General features: G+C 43.3%; 1 protein-coding gene across 1 annotated transcript; it reads right to left on the minus strand.

Annotated features, from left to right (window-relative positions):
- Positions 1–72: 72 nt before the first annotated feature.
- FKBP4 (FKBP prolyl isomerase 4) lies at positions 73–20,202 on the minus strand. Its single transcript, XM_058800640.1, has 10 exons — positions 19,954–20,202; positions 16,338–16,482; positions 15,015–15,157; positions 11,072–11,192; positions 10,344–10,500; positions 9,212–9,302; positions 8,782–8,865; positions 7,888–8,073; positions 7,116–7,355; positions 73–3,916 (listed from the first exon to the last, which is right to left on the minus strand). The coding sequence occupies exons 1-10, from the start codon at positions 20,035–20,037 to the stop codon at positions 3,818–3,820; spliced, it is 1,350 nt and encodes a 449-aa protein (XP_058656623.1). The 5' UTR covers positions 20,038–20,202; the 3' UTR covers positions 73–3,817.
- Positions 20,203–20,425: the final 223 nt, after the last annotated feature.

Genomic DNA, 20,425 nt, shown 5'->3' on the forward strand with positions numbered 1-20,425 from the left:
CCGCCCACAGCACCGCGCCCCGGAAAGGATTTACACACGCAGACACACACGGGTGTGGGTTACAAAGTCAGGACTGTAACTGTTTATTTTAAGCATTGTTTTCTTTTTTTTTTTTTTCATCTATAAGGACATACAGAACGAAGTTTATAGTTGAAGTTTACATGCATGACCTCACTCACAAATACCAGTATTGCCACCTTCTGCCGGCAACCACACCCACTTTTAAAGACAGCACGGAACATCCGTTCATCTGCCTGAACAGGGCATGTTTAGTGTCCTTAACAGATTTACATTCTCAAACACTTCATAGTTTATGTAGTAACAACAAGGGCACAGTGGTACTTTCAAGACTGCTCACACTTAACAACAGATGCACCATTGACTAGATTTTTTTATAGATGTGCCACAGAAATCACTTTTTGCTTTCAGAAACATGTACAACTATCATGCCTGTAGATTTTTGAAAACTGCTGTTCAACAATTACAAAGTTCTCATTAGGACTTGGCTCTATGCTTTAGCAGCAAAGCCAGTTTAAGCCACAGAGGCTTGTATTTCCAGGAATAATTAGCAATAAATCAAGGTATTTATGTGATTAATAAGTACTCTGGCTTGGCATTCCTGTCCCCTTTAACTGTTTTTCTAGGTCTATAAATCCCTTCTTCTAACCCCAGCAGACATTCACAGTGTTGTTTCCCACAAGAGGGGGTAGTGCTTTGGTATAAATTTTTATACATACAAGAGGCTGTTACTACAGTCAGAGCTCATGAAAATCACCCCCATTACCTGGCAACCCCAAGGCTTTATCAGGCAAATGAAATCAGCATTTCCTTAAGTGAAGTGACCTCCCAAGCATCTCTCTTGCCTCTGTCCTCTCCCACCCACCCCATGAGACCCAGAGCACTGCAGCTCCCAGCTCTCTAACCATGCTCCAACCCAGCAGCAGGTGCTGAATTTGGTGTCTGGGGCCGGGCAGCACTCCAAGCAGCCCTTGCTTGGCGACAGTTCCAGGGCCCAAGCTGGGCTCGCACTGCTGCAGGACAGGTAGTGGAACTCCCCCAGGCCCCCAGTTCAAGTGCTTACACAGTACTTCTCTTTCAGCAAAGGAGACCAGGAATTCACATTCTATTACATGTTAGAACAGGGATACTCTCTGCAATATACACACAAATTCCAGCCCATGGCATGGCATGCAAAGACATCTTTCTCACCATTAAAAAGTCGATTTATTTTAATCTGAGAGAAACAGATTTTCTACCTTTCTTCTGCAGAGCAGGCAAAAAAAAAAAAATGCCCCTTCTGCCCCTGTCTCTAAACAGGACACTGGAGATGCTGAATTTAACATCACGTGATAGGATAAACAACAGCTGAGTTTGAGTACTATGTTCCATGCCTTCAGACAAAAAAAGCCCACCCCAACCAGAAGCCCCCACAAAATTCAAAAGCACACCCACCCCCAAACAAGACACACAAACTGCAGAAAGAAGCAGAATACTGAGTAATAGCTTTCTTGTGAGATCTGGGTAAGCAGACATTAGAATCACTCAGGAGTTTGTAGTTCATTAAAAGTATTTGTAATATGTAAGCCATTATCCCTTACTTTCACTTCAAAGCCAGTCACTTTTAGATGTATTGTTTTTTTTCCCCTCTGGTCCAGTTTTACAATGTGGTGGGGTGAAGAGGAAGATAGCAATATGAACATAGAACAATCTCTATGCACAGGTTACAGACTTGCTTTATGCAGAGTTTCCAGCAACACAATTTTTCCCTTTTGCAAATATATGGGTAAATACTGTATCAAATATCATGGGACTATTTTATGGTAATGAACAAACAACAGAGAAAAATAATCAGGACACTGGCTATGCAGACAAGAAAACAGAACCAAAGAACAGTATATTCTCTCAATTCCGTGCAAATTCCAATAAAAACCCACGAAAAGTTCTGTTTTCTTGAGTTTAATTGGAGCTTTATTACTTAAGCTGTGACTTCACAGTCTTCACCTTCAGCAATTTGCAAAGAGGAGGCATACAAGAAAGGCTACAAAACTTAATGGAAGGGACTCCCTACTGAACAAGGGGAAAGAGGGCAATCCCAAGGCAGAAGAATTGGGAGCGCCAATTTGTTCTTAAGTCTCGCATGAGGACTCCTGAAAAAAGCTGATTACTTGAAGCAAATCAAGGAAATAAATTTAGAAAGCAGAACCTGGGATTAAAGTAAGCTGGAACTAGAAAGAAAAACACCGATGACAAATCAGGGACTACCGACCTGTCAGCCTCAGCTCTGTGCCTCCTGGATGCTATGCTAAGGCACATGGAGGACAGGGAGGTGACCAGGGACAGCCAGCACAGCTTCACCAAGGGCAAGGACCATCTGAGCAGCCTAGTGGCCTTCAATGATGTAGTGACTCCATGAGTGAGCAAGGGAAGGGCTACAGGTGTCATTTACCTTCATTTCTGTAATTTTCCTTCTCTAAATTGGACAGAGGTCGATGCAGTGAGGGGACTGTTTGATGGGTAAGAAACTGCTTGCACGGTCACATCTACAGGCTAGTGGTCCAGGGCTCAGCATCCCAATGGACACCAGTGACAAGTGGTGTCCCTCAGGAGCCCATACTGGGACCAGTGTTACTATTACCTTCGCTAATGACATGGATGAAGGAGTAGAGTGCACCCTCAGCAAATGTGCAGGTGACACCCAGCTGAGCAGTCCCCTTGACGCACCTGGAGGACAGGATGCCACCCAGAGCGACCTGGACAAGCCTGAGAAGTGGGGCCATGTGATACTCATGAGGCTTCAAGAAGGCCAAGTGTAAGGTGCTGCACCTGGGCTGGGGTAACCCCTGGTATCAATAATGGCTGGGGGACGAACAGATCCAGAGCAGCTCTGCCAAGGAAGATCTGGGGGTGCTGTTGGATGAGAGGCTGGACATGAGCTGGCAATGTGCACTCACAGCCCAGAAGCCAATTGTAACCTGGGCTGCAACCAAAGCAGCGTGGGCAGCAGGGGAGGGAGGGGATTTTCACCCTGTACTCTGGTGAGACCCCAGCTGGAACACTGCATCCAGCCCTGGGGTCCCCAGCACAGGAAGGACATGGACCTTTTGGAGCAAGTCCAGAGGAGGCCCACCAAGATGATCAGAGGGATGAAGCACCTCTCCTTAAGAGAACTGGAATTGTTCAGCCTGGAAAAAAGAAGGGCTTTGGGGTGACCAAACTGTGGCGTTCCAGTACCTTAAAGGGAGCCTACAAGAAACATGGAGAGAGACTATTTACAAGGGCAAGTAGTGACAGCACAAAGGGCAATGGCTTCAAACTGAAAGAGGGCATGTTAAGATTAGGTATTAGGATGAAATTCTTTACTCTGAGGGTGGTGAGGCACTGGAACAGGCTGCCCAGAGAAGCTGTAGGTGCTCCATCCCTGGAAGTGTCTAAGACCAGGCTGGATGGAGCTCTGAACAACCTGGTCTAGTGAAGGGTGTCCCTGTCCATGGCAGGGGGAGTTAGAACTAGATCTTTGAGGTCCCTTCCAACTCAAGCCATTCTATGATTCTATGAAAATGCAAATAAACCAAGCAGAGTAAATCCAGACAGAACCCAAACAGTAACAGAGGCTGAATGAATAAATAAAGTCACTAGGATTAAGCCAGATTTATGCTGCCACTCAGCTTCTTGAACAGCCACATAAAGCTGTAACTGACTGTGGCATGGTGGCTTCAGCCTCTGCTCCCTTGAAGCCACTATCCAACCAGGTAGAAAAATAAAGGTCTAATTCACTGGAAATTCTTTCATTTACAAAACTAATGGAATAGGGGTATTCTTATGCTTCTGCTTCAACTTCTGATTTATCTTCAACTCCATTCTGCGCATCTTTCATTTCTGCATCTTCAGTGTGGCTTGTCTGAAGAGTAGCAGATGACTAAATAGAGAGACAAAGAAATATATTAATACATTATACAAAATTTACAAAAATTATTATTACACAAAAATATGTAGCAAAACATTGTTTTATTCTTATTCCTTGGAAAGCTCATCTACCCTGCCAGACTGAATTAAGATATTATCTTCAGCCAAAAGAAACCAAAAATGTTCAGGTGTTCTGGTGTTAGGTGGTTATGATTCTTAATGTAGCCTGCACCCACTTGCCACACAACACTTTCTTAGAAGTCCTTTAAATGAAATTCACTTATGAAGCTTCTGCAGGAACTGCTTTTGCCCTGCTTCAATACTAACGTCATTAATTTTCAGCCATTGCCATGGCCTACCCTGACCCAACTTGTATGAGGCACACTAGCACTCAGCATAAGAATCATCTTTGTTGGACAACTAGGTTTTGTGAAGAGACACTTCAAAATCAACAACAGTGATTTGGATGTCCTGTGCAACAGCTAAACTGGAAGAAGATATGATCTGACAGTGTGGCTGCTCTAAAGCCCTCTCCTTGTGCATCTTCCTCATAAACGGTGTGGAAGGCAGAGCCATGAGGTCAGAGCTCCAAGGTCAGCTTTTACAATAGGACATAACCAGCACATCCTGACCTTACAATAATTTTCAAGCACAGTAAGGGGAGGTAAAAATGTCTTGGCTAGCTTATCTCAAAATCTAGTGCAATGGAATTGCTATTCCACCTGTCAGCCCAGCATCTTGAGCCATCTGTTTTATGATAATCTTAGATGAGAACCAAACAAAAACAAGCAAAATCTTAAGCATACAATGCTGGGAGAGCAGAATGGGGAAAAGGGGAAATGGGCAGAATCCTTAAAATTTTACATCAATTTGGCTACAACACAAAACCACATTTAAAAGAACATTCATGCGTCAAAGATCAGTTTTTCATTCTCAGAAGCATTCCACAAAGCACACAAGAGTTAAGTCTTCTCTCCACAGAAAATCTGTTAGCTACCAATCCTAGGCTTAAGATAAGGTGATAAACACCCTGACCTTCAAAAATTCACACTTTACATATGTGAACTTTTCAAATTAATGAAAGGAACTACTGATGCAAGAGTGGCTGTTGAATTTAACAGACTGTGTCAGGAGCATCAGAACTGCAGTCCAAGCTATCTTCTTACCAATCAGAAGACATTCAGTAAACAAACTCTCTTCTCCAGAACTTTGAACTTCTACTACACCACCACTAAACTGACACTGTTGGAGCTGGAGTAAAGCAACACTATAAATGCAGTAACAGGAAAACAAGCTTTTCTTGCAAGGAAACCACCTCAAGACTGGCCCAGGGAGTAAGCATCCTTTACAGTTTATAGTTCCATCACTCCCATTTTACATAAAACCATATCCATTTAAAGCAAGCCAGATGGCTCAGAGGAAAAAAAACCCAAAACCAGCACATTGCACATTCCCAAGATCATCTAACTGGTTGGGAAGAATTCACCAGGCCAGTGGCATCCAGGCCTGTATCAGCAATACTGTGTCCAGCAGGATCAGGACAGGGATTGTCCTCCTCTACTTGGCAATGGTGAGGCCACACCTCAAATCCTGTGTCCAGTGTTAGATGCCAAACAATAATGTTCCATTTACATTTGGTTGGAGTCCAACCTAAAGCATTCTACAACTTCAAACTGATGCTATCCAAAGCAGATAGGGAAATTGGAACTAAGTGCAATGTTTTTCCAATATCCCAAACAGTCTATAGTGCAAAGATTATAAGTCTGCCTTTTGCCAAGAATGTTACTCTATTACTCCAACTATTTGTCTTAAGAGTTGAAGAAAGCTTAAGGCTTTTGAAGTTTTAGTGGGTATAGCTTGTTTCAGCAATCCACTCTTCCTATTTCAACAGATCCTGCTGTATCCCACACCTAGTGGAGGAAGCTAAATTCCCAGCAGCTGTGCTAACCTAAAGGATCCTTCACCACAGAACCTGGCAGCTGGCAATTAAATCCTGCAATTTCAGAAATGAAGATGTCCAACAGTGAAATAATTCTACTTTTTAGAAAAATATTTCTGAGATTTTTTTATTAAAAATTAAGATACTGTGTGACTTTATATCACTGTCTAGAAGGACAAACAGAATACCTTCTTTTATGCTTCAATACACAAAGACTGCTGACATCAGGCTGCTTTAGCCAAAAAGAGAAGAAAGTGAAGCGTTTCATGTAGGAAATTGTCAGCTGACAGTCTGAAACGGCTGAACTGTCAGGATACACTCATCTGAGGATATCATGCCTCTGGAAAGACTCAATGACACAGTTAACCAAAGGAAATTAATGTACCAGTATCAGGCACTTTTGTATGTTCTCCATGCATATTCTGGAAAGGTGAAAATAACCTCATAAAATACAAACTTCTCTACTCCCCACTGTCACTGACATAATTTGAGTCTGACGAAATTTGAGTCTGACATAAACCCCAGATTTGTCAGAGAAGTTACAGGTTCATCTTGTCCTTCTAGATCATCAGATTTAAGTAAAAAAAACCAGAAGGTTCTCTTAGGATATGTGATTCTCACCAGTAACCTGAAATGTTTCTTGGTACCTAATACAATCTTAGAACCTGTACTCACATCCTGCCATTATTAACTGAACTAGCATTTACTAAAATTCTAGTGAAAGCTTATGAAGAAAACCATCCATACAGCAGAATAATCAATCTTCTGACAATCCACAATCTGTGACATTTGTAATGGAGACCATCAACCACATCCTAATGTGTCCGTGAGAAGCAAGATGGTGTTCAGCACCCTCTGTAGGACAGACACAAGCTCTCACTAGAGGGGAACCCCAGGCACCAGAAAAGCCCATTCTTTGCAACAGATTCTAGAGGAACAGGTGCTTTTTCCACTTCTAGAACATTGTCTTGTTTGCACCTCATCAGTTTAACTGCCTTCTGATTAACACTGGTCTGTGGCAAATCCAGTTGAAATAGATAAGAGCTTTCTGTGCAATGGTTGGTATTCCTGGTTTTCCTGTTCAAACAAGATGGCCTAATAATTTTGACTGTTGGCACTCTGAGTTCCATCCCTGCTCCCCAAAGCAGTCCTCTACTTGAGTGTTCTTCTGCTATAATTATCTGTAATAAGAAGCAAGGTGAGTACCTAAACCACTGTTCCTTGTCTAACACATGACACCACCTCCTGTCATGTTCAGAGTAGTGTTACTTACCTTGATGTCTTTGTCTGCGAGCCTTTGGAACATGTTGGCGTACATCTTCTTCTCCTTCTCATGCTGCTCCCGGATTTTCTGCTGACAAGTCACCAGCTGCACTTTGGCAGCTTTGTTACTTGGATAAAGTTGTATCACCTTCTGGAAATCTGCTCGGGCCAACTCAAAGTCATTGACAGCCAAGTGAGCTTCTCCCCGCCGGAAAAGGCCTTTTTCATTGTTGCTATCCAGTTCTAGTGCCTGCATTCACAAAAACCAAAGTCATGTTCAGCAAATTTTTATTCTTTTATAAAAATTATATGCAGTCAGAACATCAGTGACTGCTAGGAACTGTACCTTCTGATGTAGGCTTATGAGTCTTGTCAGGGCTTACTAATAAAGTCAGTGGAGTACAGTAGAAATACAAAAAGGAATTAATATAGTAGGCTATTTGACAAGAGAACCAGCAAGTCTAAGATTTAGTCAGGGAGTAATCCTGCTCTTTGAAAGACCTCTGCCAACACGACTACCTTCACCACATTTCAAGTGTTCCTTATTCCTAAATACTTGAATATTCTCAATGTAGCAGCAAGTTAGTAAAAGATGTTGAAAGGGCACTAATTATGAAAATAATCAGTTGGATATTTTGAGCGCACTAAAAATTCTGTACTACCCAAATGACAGCTGGTAAGAAAGACGAAACACCACATTGGCCTGTTGTCCCTAAAATGTTTAAAGCAAGACAAACTGTCAGACTGCTTGTGCAGTTTAAGAATAAATCAACTCCTATTACCTTGTTGCAGTTCTCCAAAGCCTGGGAGTATTCCTTTAGCTTGAGATGGCACATAGCTAAGTTAAGGTGGGCAGCAAGCCTCAGGCTTTTGGCTTTTGACTCCTCCTCCTCGGAGAGTCCCGACTCGTGCTCCAGCCACGACACAATCTTCTTATACTGTAATGCTGCCCGCTTGTATTTCCCCTCCTGTAAACAAGGCAGCTCAATTATCACAAAGCTCATCATAGGAACTTTTATCTCCCTCTTGACCCTTTTGCCTGCCTTGAGCAATACATCTAAAAAACCCCATTTCATCAAAAAGTAACATCTATCATCAAAAATACACTACTTCTGAGAGCCGTTCCTGCACAGGATCAGAAAATCTTTAGGAATACTTAACAGGTTCCCCACTAGAGCTAGGGATATATGCCAGCATTGATACTTCACTGAACTCCTACCTTTATATTCAACTTATGATGCAAAAATAAGGGAAGATGGGGAATTCTCAACATGCAATACCAAGATAATAGGAAACTCTTCCTTTAGCTACTGAAATTGTTTTCAACAGCTTCTCCACACATCTCTACCCAAATGAATGTTGTTCACTCATAGCACTGGCCCACAGCAGGAACTGAAATACTGCACACCCTACAGTGTTATCTGTAGACAGAGCAAACAGCTCTAACAGACAGCGCCCTGCAGTTAGTTCTTTGGATAATCCAACCGAGTTTCTTTTTTTTTAAGACACATTCCCCTTCAGCTCTCCCTGTAAAATCTCACAGAATACAATGAACACCACTCAGAAATTACAGAAGCTGTAAACATCATTATCAATGATGTTTATTATTATCAAATATGTTTATTATCATGACACAGACCAAGAAATGCTATTATTACTTGGGTACTGTAACTTACCTTGAAGTACTGAGTGCCTCTCTCCTTCACGATAGAGCTCTGTTCCAACTTCTCATCCGTGTTCATTTCCCAGGACTCCTTAGCCTACCCAAACAGGAACAGTTCCAGTCAACTTCAACACAACTTCTAGGGAAATCAAGTAGCTATGTTGCTTCCCACTAACAGTATGGTTGAGATAAGCCTGGCAAAGCAGAGCTTTGCACTGCTCATGGAAACCAGCCCAGAGCACGAGAGATGGCAACAGACAGGGATACAGAAAGAATAAGGACCATTTCAGCCAAGAGCTCCCAGCATGTCAGCATCATCTCTGGCAACAGTGGCCTCCTTGTTTCACATCACCATTCAATAATTCCATTGTCATCATTTAAGCTGCACTCCCACTTCTTCCCCCAGCCCCGGATCTCTTTGGGATTTCGTCTCTTGCTCTCACCTTTTCAAAGCTTTTGAGTTTCACTTCATACTGCAGCTCTGCATCTGGAGGGATCTTAAATTTCTCATTCCCAGCACTTCCAAAACCATAGCTGTAAAATGGGAGTGGGGAGGGAGAAGCAAAAGTTACAAATAAGAGAAGAGTTCAAAACTATCCATCGAGCTACATTTGCTACACAGGAAGAGGGAGACAAAAACCCCATGCAAATTTGGGATGCACATAAATTATTATTACAAGACAAAGGCTTGAAGAATTCTAGATACAATTCTAAAATTAGCAAGGACAAGACAGAAGTAAGTAAGAGAAAGCTAGTATTCACTTCATTAATCTTTTAGCAACTCGTATTATTTTATTCGTTTTTTAGTTAACTTTAAGGAAAAGCAAGTAATCCCTTCATTAAAAAAAAAAGCCAAATCAAAACAACCAACTTTCAAATTGCAACTACCATATTTAATATTTATGGTCTGAAACTGAGTGTTGCATTCAGAGCACCTGTATTTTAGTTCTATTCTTAGAAAAGCAAAGAGAATAAAGACCAAGATTAGGTGAGCAGCTGTACACTTAAGACACTGCTAACCAGCTGGTAAACAGGAAATGCTTCCAGAAAGGTACTGCTATGCAATTCTAGAAAGAGCTGCATATTAGCAGGAAAACCCTCTAGATCAGATTGCTTTCCTTTTCTGCTCCCATCAGGCTTAGTTACAGTTTAAAAAAAATTAAATGAAAACTGAAATAAATTAAAGTTTAATGAAAACAATCTGTGCAACTCCACTTGTTTCAGATGTGTTCTCATTGAAAAGAGAAAATTCTGCCTATATCCAAGTCTACATATGGACTGTTTTACAGTAATCAGTCATGAAGAGGGATCACAAAAATCCAAGTTTGAGAGCAATGTTTTTCAAAAATATTTAGAGGTCAGCGTTACAGAGACTTTAGGTAATTTTTTCTGGACTGCTACTGCTTCACTATGAAGTGGCAAAGCATGATACTTCTCATACATCAAATTTTGGGGCTGATCCAGGTTTTTACCACAGCACTGAAAAAATACTTAAAGGTATTATAATGAAATAGTTCCTTCTTGCCAGATGATTAGTGTAAGCCCTTTCTATATCAAACACCAGAAACAGCATACCTGGGCTTGAGATAGAACACAGATTCCTCTGATTTCTCCATTTTTTGAATTGCTTTCTCCAGCCCATGAGGAATATCAAAGTTTTCACCTTCTCCAATCTCAAACCGCAATTCCCGCTTGTCAAAAACACGATCTCCGTGTCGGCCTTCAAACTGGACTGGTAACAAAAACCAGAACAGCAGCGAGAAATCAGAATGCAGTGTATGGCAGTGGGCAGTACCCAGGAGTGCACAGGGAGTTCCATACAGGCAGGCAGCACACACACAAGTGCCAAAGCCTCCTCCTGAACAGTCTTTTCTCTTTTAGCAGCTACCTACGGTGTGGCAGCTACTGGCAGCAAACAGAACTTCTGCTGTTCAATTTAACAACCCCTCTTTTTTTGTTGTTCATTTAAGTGTTTGTTTTTTCCACTCTGACAAAAAGTGCCAGAATGACTTCCCCTTTTGTTCCTTAGCACATGGAAATACTTTATGAGACTCAATCACCTTCTGTCATCAGATAAGCACTTCAACAGATTCAGTATCACCAGAAAACACAGTTGCTGCTGGAAAATGTAAACCTTGCTAGAAACAGGAGAAGGAAAGCTTACTCTAGGTTGTTAAGTTACTTGGTACAGAAAAGAGAAGCCATGTATTCCTGTCCCTCAGGACATGCAGTTGTAGGCTGTGAAAAGGTTCTGTCATCCCTCACTGCAAATCCATTCACTATTTATGTAACAACACACTTACTCTCTACAAGTGCATCCTCATTGGGCCTGGAGTAGCCCTCTCCTTTTTTACGGATTCTTCGGATGATGCCACCATCTTCTTCATCAGTGAGGTCCTCCCCCTTGAACTCAAAAAGTTCTATCTGTTGAGGGAAGAACAGCCTTTCATTTATTCTTATTAGACCAATTTAGTAACTCACAGGATTTATTCTACAGAGATCTTTGAAACTTATAACCCTCTGCTGCAACAAATTGTTTTAGATTTTTAAGAACTAGTGCTCAAGTAGGAGACAAGTATCCAGTCTGAATCTTCACATGCCTTCCCAAGTAAATGTAAACCATAGTTTCAAGTGGAAGTAACACAACAACACAGAAAAACAGTCTAGTTACAAAAGGTACTTTCCTTGCTGCTACGAAGTGAAGGAAAAAAAAAATCATATCCTATTTTTGAGTAAAACAATAGTGAAAACTACTCCCAAGCACAAAAAAGCAAGTCATTATAATCAGTATTGTTTAGACTACGTCATTAAAAAAAAAAAAGTTCAGAGCTAATGCTGTGGAGGTTTCTGACACTGGACTTGAGATAAGTGGAATGCAAAAGGCACTGAATATCCACCAGTACTTCCACTTTTTATTTTAATTGATACCTAGTAACAAATAATATTCTGGTCTTTCTCTTCAGTCAGTCTTAAAAAAGTAATTCCTGAACATCCTACTGATGACCATACCATGTGTACCTCCCCCCCTTTTTTTTTTCCCAGCCTGAACAATACTATTCTATGGAATAATCTAGCAATCTAATAATATTGCTCAGCAAAAGTAATCATGAGAAAGAAAAAACAAAACCACTACCAGATCAAAAAAGAAAAGAACTTCCAAATCAGAGGACATGCATTACTTCTTATCATATAAAATGCTGGTGTGACGACACAGGTACAAAAATCTCTTTAAGATTTAAGAGATGTAAGTTCTAGAGGGTCTTTTGTAATGCAACTTGTACAAAAATTTGGTATGGGGATAGGCACTTGCAAAAGAACCCTGCTGATACTGTGTGAAGTAATAAAAAGTAAACCTAGGTAAAAATAAAAGAGTGGAAACTTAGAGACTTTAGCTGCTTGAGAGTCATACTAGCCAGAAACTATTGCAACCTAGTAGAACTTGGGAAAATTTCCTGGATCTAATTTCCAACCCACACCCCCAGTCAGGACACACCCAGCACCACTTACTTGTTGCAGCCAGTGAGCCTCAGGCTATTTTGTTAGGAAAGCACAAAACTATCACAGGCAGCTTTGGTCCTTTCCTTCCTCCCCTATTCCCTTCAACCTAACTGCCCAGGCAGGCATGAGGGGATATCAAGACTCATGAGTGAAACACTACTTTTACCTAAAAGCACACCCAGAAAATGGAGGACCAGACTGGCAGCACCAAGAAAAACCCACTGGGAAGTGAATAACCTGGGTGACTGTGGGGGATGGACTCAGGAGCAGCCTGATGGATCAAATTCCATCTTGCAGATAAATAAAATACTTTTATTTATCCCAATGTCAGGTATTACCTCTTGTTGAAGGACAATACAAATTTCTCTGCTTTCTGCTGTCCACGTGCATCCTGTGTAGTAGTGCTAAGGCCTTAAGAATGCCCCACTGTGCTGCCTAGGTAGAAGGCCTTGAGCTTTTAGCTTGCACTTCAATCATCAGCTCAGCCCTGATTACAGCTGGTATCACTTGCATAGAAGCACACAGTACTCCACCATGGGTAGTTTGATCCAATACAACTAAGCCATGAATAACACCAGATTTCTAGGTAAGAAAATGCTCTTTATGAACAGCTCTACATGACACTACTTTTCAGAAATAATGGTCTCAATTTTGATGCAGTCAAAGTGAGTAAATGTCATCCCTTAGTGGACACTACCTGCTAGCAATATTTTTTTAATCCTTCACACAGAATATATCTTTAATCCTATTACTCACAGGTCCATGAAAAAAAAAAAAAGAAAGAAATGCAAATACACTACCCAAATGCAAAGCAAACTCAATATCCAATTATATGAAGGCCAATGGTACCTGGCCTGTATCAGCAATGGCGTGGCCAGCAGGACCAGGGCAGTGATTGTCACCCTGTACTAGGCACTGGTGAGGCCACACCTCAAATCCTGTGTTCAGTTTTGGGCCTCTCAGTTCAGGAAGAACACTGAGGTGCTGGAATGTGTCCAGAGAAGGGCAACAGAGTTGGTGAAGGGTCTGGAGCCCAAGTCCCACGAGGAGCTGCTTGAGAGAGCTGGGGGTGTTTAGCCTGGAGAAAAAGAGGGGTCTTGGGGGGAGCCTTCTCACTTTCTACAACTCCCTGAATGGAGGCTGTTGCCAGATGGGGTCAGTCCCTTCTTCCAAGTAACAAGTCACAGAACAAGAAGAAATGGCCTCAAGGTGCACCAGGGGAGGTTTAGAACGGATATTAGCATTAGAACAGGCTGCCCAGGGAAGTGGGTGAGTCACCCTCCCCGGAGGTATTTAGGTGTGGCACCGGGTTGGGTTAATGGTTTAGTGATGGACTTGGCAGTGTCAGATTTATGATTGGACTCAATGGTCTTGAAGGTATTTTCCATCCTAAAGGACTCTATGTATAATTTACCCTTCTTAACAGATGCTCATTGCTTCCAATAAAATCTAAACGGACTTTCAGTCTTTGAATTACTCCGTGAGCTATTTTCACCTTTCTCAGATATTAGATAAAACATTCAATCTCAGAGCAATCATCAATTTTAAAGCTTTCCTTATGCCCCCAATTGTAGGATTCCATTCCATTGATTAAGTGCTTTAGAGCAAAGTAACTTTAAAAATTACACTAAAGAGTCTGCCTTCTCTCAGGCAGAATTTATTTTGAAACAATTGTTGGCAAATTGATCTGTTTCAACAGTAAGAAAAATCCATCCTCTTTAAACCCTGTTGAGACTGTCAGGGTATGCTTCAGAACAGCTTTAATGTAATCCTACATGGAAAAAACAAATACAAGTCTCAGCATTCTGAGCAACCATTCTCACTTCTAAAATAACACACAAGAGAGAGCTGCTGTTTCCACCCCCCTTTGGGGAAGGAGCGGGAAGATGTGGGGGAAAATTGTTTTTAAGGTCAGTAGGAAATAAAATCTCTCCTCTCCTGGTGAGGCCGAGAGACACCAAGGATAAGTGGCTCCATGCTCACCAAGACATGCAGCTCTGCTCCAGGAGAGCAGCTGGCCATGTGAGTTGACAAACTGGGTTACCCAGCTGCCAAACTCAAGACTGCCAAGTCTGTCACAGGCACTGAGTGAGTGCACAGGATTTCATCTATGGGGGCAAGACTGATCAGTGTAGCATGGATGCACAGAGAGACTTTGGCAATGAACCAGCAACCTAAATGCAAACTGGTTTTATGATGCTTTAAGGCAGACTGAAATGCTCAGTTCTACAGAAAGAGTTCATAATTGCAGGGCTGTTCAAATATTGTATTCCAGCAGTTTACATGGGGCAATTACCTCTTTTCTCCCTGAAATAGCTCATAATAGGTAATGTTAATGTAAAGAAAACACAAGTTAGTATAAAAACATATTATTGAGGGCATTAATTGCTCTTTCTGCAGTTGAAAACATTTAATATATCATTACTCTGAGTGTTATGAAGTTATTAAAGATTTTAACCATTCAGTTTATCACTGAAATAGTCTGCCCTCCCAGCCTGCACTTTACTGCTGCAAATCACCCAGTAACTGCAAAATTACAACTCACCACTGAAGATCATTCAAGTGTTATAAAAAGAGAAGGGAAACCTGAGCCATTACAGAGCAGTGGCAGCCAGACTAAAATTTTGTCCATGCTACCCAAAATGGACCATGTTATTTTCCCTAGAAAATATAACAATCCTGTTTTGAAAGGATACTGCCTCACACATATTTTCAAGCATACAGTTCTAGTGACCATCTCTCACTTACCTCAAAAATCAGTGTAGCATTGGGAGGTATCTTTGGAGGGCTCCCAGCTGAGCCATAGGCATATTCTGGTTTACACGTAATCCGACAGATTTCACCAATCTTCATAGTGGCCACAGCAATGTCCCATGCTTTGATCACCTCACCTGTACAAGTCAAATGCCATCACACATGAAAGGCATGATCAGGTGAAACTGAGCATTATCAGTTTTAGTATACAAAAGCTAAGACAGCAGAAATACTGAAGAACTTGTGCTCACTCTCATTTATGTACATCAGTTTTAAGCCTAAAAAAATTCTAAAGTTTCCCAGGGACCCAAATTTGGCCTAAACATTTTTTCATTCCAGGTGTAACAACTATTTTCACAGAATAACAGAACAGACACCAGCTGAAGTGCTTGGCACAGTCAGAAGTGTGAAGAAGTAACAATAAACTCTTCCGAGAGGAAGGCCTTAGGGTGAGATATTGCCTGCTCCTGTTTTGAAAATAATCCAAACCAACAGCCTTTTCTGTTCATACTTTTATCAGCTGGCAAAGAACAGCACCAGTGGTAACTAAAAGTTACACACATTTGTAACAGAAAGGGGGAAGAAAATAGTAGCATTCCTTTGACAGGAAAGAAAAGCTGTAACAAACTCCCCTCTCTTACTCAAGCTGTCCTAATTGCTGCTCCTCTTGACTCATCAAGCAGACTTTCTATTAGTCTTGTGTTAATAGGTACACTTAATATCATCTCAAATTGAAGTACAATTAATTTACCTCTTTTTAAAAAGGAGGTATTATCTATTTTTTTAAAAAGAAGAAGGTAAGAAACTTCCAGGGAAGAATACAAGATTGAGTAATAAGATTTGCAGAAATAACGATGCTCAGATTTTCAAAAAATGAAATATTTTGATAATGAAGAGATGCACTGCTCAAAGACTCATATTTGGGTTAACTTGAGAATTTTGTGGAAAAGAGAGTGTGTTTCATCATAAGACAGCTGCCTCTGTGTACCCTGTCACAATTAAGCACTCCTGAACTGAGGTCAGCCCCCCAAAAAAACCCAACCAAAAAAATGCATATTCTGGCTATTTAACTGCCCCTTATATCTACATTTCAGGTCAGATTTGTTCTCCTGGAGTACTTTGTCTGAGGCCTGTGAATTCTTCTTTTAAGGGGCTACACAGTTCTCTCATTCACAAAAATCTCACATTCTGATGGGGCCATTCTAAGAGAATACAAGTTTAAGTTTAAGTGGCAGTTTTGAAAAGCAAAGGAGCCACACAAGGAAATCCCGTCTCGATTATTACCAAAACTGATCAGTACCAAACACAAAATATTACCTTTCCCCAAGTCAAATGAGAATTTGTCTTTTCTGTCCAGACTGGAGTCAAATTTTGTGCCATCGAGAAGCCACCCCGTGTAATGGACGGTCACCTTATCACCTATCATCGGAGACTCTGTCCCACTGCCTTCTCTCTTGACAACCTGGGGAAAACAGCAACCAGCATTAACATCATAGAAATCAAGCCTGCCTGCCCACTGGACACGAATCACAAATACCTAGATATGTGTGTTATCATCCTTGGCAGACAAAGGATTTGCAGGTTTTTTTCAGTCACCTGGAAATGGACTGGCTGTTCTTTCTGCAGATTAGCGGCGCTGCAAATGCAGAACCCAAGATGGCTGTGCTGTGATACAAGAATTTAACAGGCAACAGTTGTGATCAGCTTACAGATCTCTGCATTAGGCAGGGCTTTTTCTTCTTTACTCAAGCATTTGCCTCATCACCTCTGTATCATCACGCCCCAGTTCAGTGTTCTAGGCAAAGCACTTAAACAAGAGAACAAGGTGGTTCTTTCCTTGCAAAGTCTTTTCCAACATGTAATCTGAAATTATTCGAGTTCAACCAGGCAGTTTAACAGTTAGCAGTGTCTCACCTCACACAGGTTAGTTCTATCAGCCTACAGAGTAACACTTAAAAATTATTTATTGCAAGAATTTTGTCTCCCCACAATTCTGACACGGATTGTCAGCACCCTCGTCTCACATACAGCTACATGGGTTTGCTTTTCTTCTTAGGGAGAAGAAAATCCCCAGCCTGCCCAGCAAGACAAGTATTAAAAGAATCTATACTATCCAGAAAGTGGGGACAATCTCTCTGGTGTTCATTTGAAGCATATAAAAAAATCAGAGAATAATAGTGACATATCTCACATGCAAGGATATGAGGCCTTGCCCATAACAGGATTCCCGAAGTTCAGATTTGAATTTTGAATTTTTCCCAATATAGATTGAAACCAGCTAGCCCTAAGCCAAAGTTCTGCATTATCTTAGCCAGGCAAAAGGGGACCAATGGAGGACCATATTTGCTTGTATCATGGAGACCTGGAAAACATTCTGTTATAGAAGATAAATATCTATCCAAGGGCAGTTACAGGGCATCCCTCCTTTAAATGTCATGCTTCTATATCCATCATGTTTTTCACTGAATGAGGCAGACCTTTGGGAGTCTCCTTCACAAATTTCAGTTTCCTGCAACCCACCACAGTCAATCTCCCACCATCCCTGTCACTGACTATCCAGCTGAAATGCCAGGGCCCTCCATCCAAAACCAAAGCTTCACCACCAACAGCTTCTGGTCGACTAACAAGCTGAGAGCACCTCACTGAAAGCCTAAAACAAAAAATACTCCCACAAACAAACAAAACCTAGAAAAAATCCTGGCTGCTTGTTTTTTAAGGAAAGGATGCTCAATCTGAAAAGGGATGCCTGACCTCATACAGAACACCATCCCTTTAACCCTGCACCAGCACCACGGCCTTTATTAGTATTACAAAACCAATCTGTGATGTCTCCCCAAGGAAGGCAAAAGTTCAAGCAACCACTCCCACAGAGATAAGGAAACAGAGAAGTATGAGAAAAGCACATGAATCAGGTAAGCAACCTGACCTACATCATGCTTAGCAGATGCAATTTGCAAATCTGCATAAAGTAGATGCAAACTAGCACTTGAAAGCAGCCAGTCTGATGTAATTTTGAAAAACTGAGTTTAATGGAAATTTACTAAATTTCACCAAATGCTATATTCTTGTAGTGCCATATCAAGGTACTCTACAGTAACAAATATCTCATTTTCATTACTGATACAATTTATTCTTTTGCATTTGTTCCATTTTGAAGAGACTGAAGTTTCACTTGTGAATATGGAAATACTATTTTCTGTAAGGTTTGCATTTCCTTTTCAGATGAAGAAACAGGATTTTTCAGCTCATATGGCATTTCAAATGGTTTATTTCCAAACTTAATTACTTATTCTAGGAATTGTGCAAGTATATTCAGCAATATCAGGTAAAAAACTGTGGATTCTATTCTGATATACAGCTAATGAGCAAATAAACACACTCCTGGAATCGCTGCAACAATACCAGTACATAATTAGTGTAGGTTAGTTCAGAGCTAGACACCTGATTTCAGCACATGCATTTTGCACTCCAGCAATTACGTAAAAATAAAATCTATGGAGGCTGGACTTTGTGACCTCTACAGTATTTTACTTACCATGTCACAATCTCAATTTTTGTGATTTTCACAACCTCACTTTGTTTGCTAGTGTTTTCTACTCCCCTCCTCAAAACAAACAAACAAAAAAACGACAGAAAAACCAACCCAAAAAACACCTGCTGCTTCTCCATCATTAAAAAGCAGGTACTGCATCAATCGGGCAGACCCCACTGCCCTTCTGCCACGCTCAAGGCATCTGGGCTGCGGGAGACCTGGGCAGCCATGCAGATGAGAACCCTGACCTAATACTGTACTATGTGCAAAACCCAAAAATTCTCACCTAAACATGCTAGCAGGAAACATGGAAAAGCAGAAATATAGCAGCCAACATCTTCAATCTGTTCCCTTAATACTCTCCTGAACGGGAGACAGCGCCTCCATAATGAACCCAGAATTCAGAAGGCTCTAAAGGTTAAACCCAGAATTTTGCCTTTGCTGTGGCGCCCCTTTCTCCTCCTGAACAGCGTAACTTCGAAATTTTACTGCGGCTGAATAACGCTTCTAAATAATCGCTGAAGTTTTTAGCAGAGCCTAAGGAAGTTTCTAGAGATATGGAAATAGGCAACGTCTGACAGAGGAAGTTCGCACAACTCCCCCTCACGGTATAAATCCCGCTGCCCTTATCGCCTGCCTTCCCAGTACAAAGGAGAGCAGCCGCTCCGCCTCGACCGCGCCGGGGACCTGCCCGGCCACCCGGGGACCTGCCCAGCCGCCGCCCCAGCGGCACCGAGGGGCGGCTAGGCCGCTCCGAGCACCGGACCGCGCACCGCGGGCCTGGGGGCGGCCCGGAGCCCGCGGCCTGAGGGGAGCCGGGCCGGGCATGGCGGGGACGGGCACCGAGCGCACGTGCCCTGCCGGGGCTCCATCTTTATTTCCCGGCCCCGGACACGTGCTGGGGGGGCGGGGATGGACCCGGACCCCCACAAGCCACGCTGCGAGCCGGACACAGAGCCCGGCCCGCCGCCCCTCCCGCATCTCCCCCTAAACGGCGGAGGAAAGCCCAAAGGCAAGGGAAGCGCCTTTTCGCTGCACAGCCCCCCCGTGACCCCGAGCTCTCCCGGCGTGCAGCCCGGGCCCCGGCTGGCCCCGGGAGGAGCGGGGAGCCGCCAGGAGGAGCGGGGAACCCCCGCAGCCAGCCGGGCAGCGCTTGCGCAGCCGGGGCGCGCTCCCGCCCTCCGCCGCTGTTGTTTAATCGCCCGCGCTGCGCCAGCCCTGCCTGGATACCCGGGGACCGCCTCGGCCCCTTCCCCACGGGCCACACAATGGGCCCGCTAGGGCCAGGGCGCCCAGGGAGCACCCGCTCGTAGGCTAAGAGGAATGCCCCCGCTCCCCGCCGGCACAGGGTCCCCTCCGAGCTCGTGCGGAGGGTGGGGATGGGGAACAGCCGCCCTGTACCTTGAGGACGCCCTCATCCTGCTTGGGAGTGATGTCCACCCCTTCCAGGGGAGCCCCGTCCGCTTTCATCTCCTCCGCCGTCATGCCGCCTGCCGCTGCCACCTCTGCGCAGGGAAGGGCCGCCTGGCGGGCTCGGTGCTGCGCTGAGCGCCGGGATGAGGCTGCGATAGCGCCTGGCTGCGCCTCCGGCTCCGGGCAGCGCGGGTGGGGGCGGGCGCCGCACGCCTCCTTCCCTGCTGCTCTCACCGCAGCGCCGGCCCCTGCTCGGCGAGGAGGAGGAAGGGGAGGGGAGAGGGAGGGACCGAGAAGTTTCTAGAGCTGCTGCCGCAAAGCGCCCAGCCGTGCCAGGGGCCGGGGTAAAAGTGTGCGTCGCCGCCGGGGGCGGAGAGGACGGCGGGGGTAAGGCAGCCGCCTGGCCGCGTTATACTCCGGGGTGGCGGGGGCGAAGGAGAGAAGAGGAGGAGGAGGAGGA

Source organism: Ammospiza caudacuta, chromosome 2 (genome assembly GCF_027887145.1).
Source record: "Ammospiza caudacuta isolate bAmmCau1 chromosome 2, bAmmCau1.pri, whole genome shotgun sequence".
In the NCBI taxonomy this organism is placed as follows: domain Eukaryota; kingdom Metazoa; phylum Chordata; class Aves; order Passeriformes; family Passerellidae; genus Ammospiza; species Ammospiza caudacuta.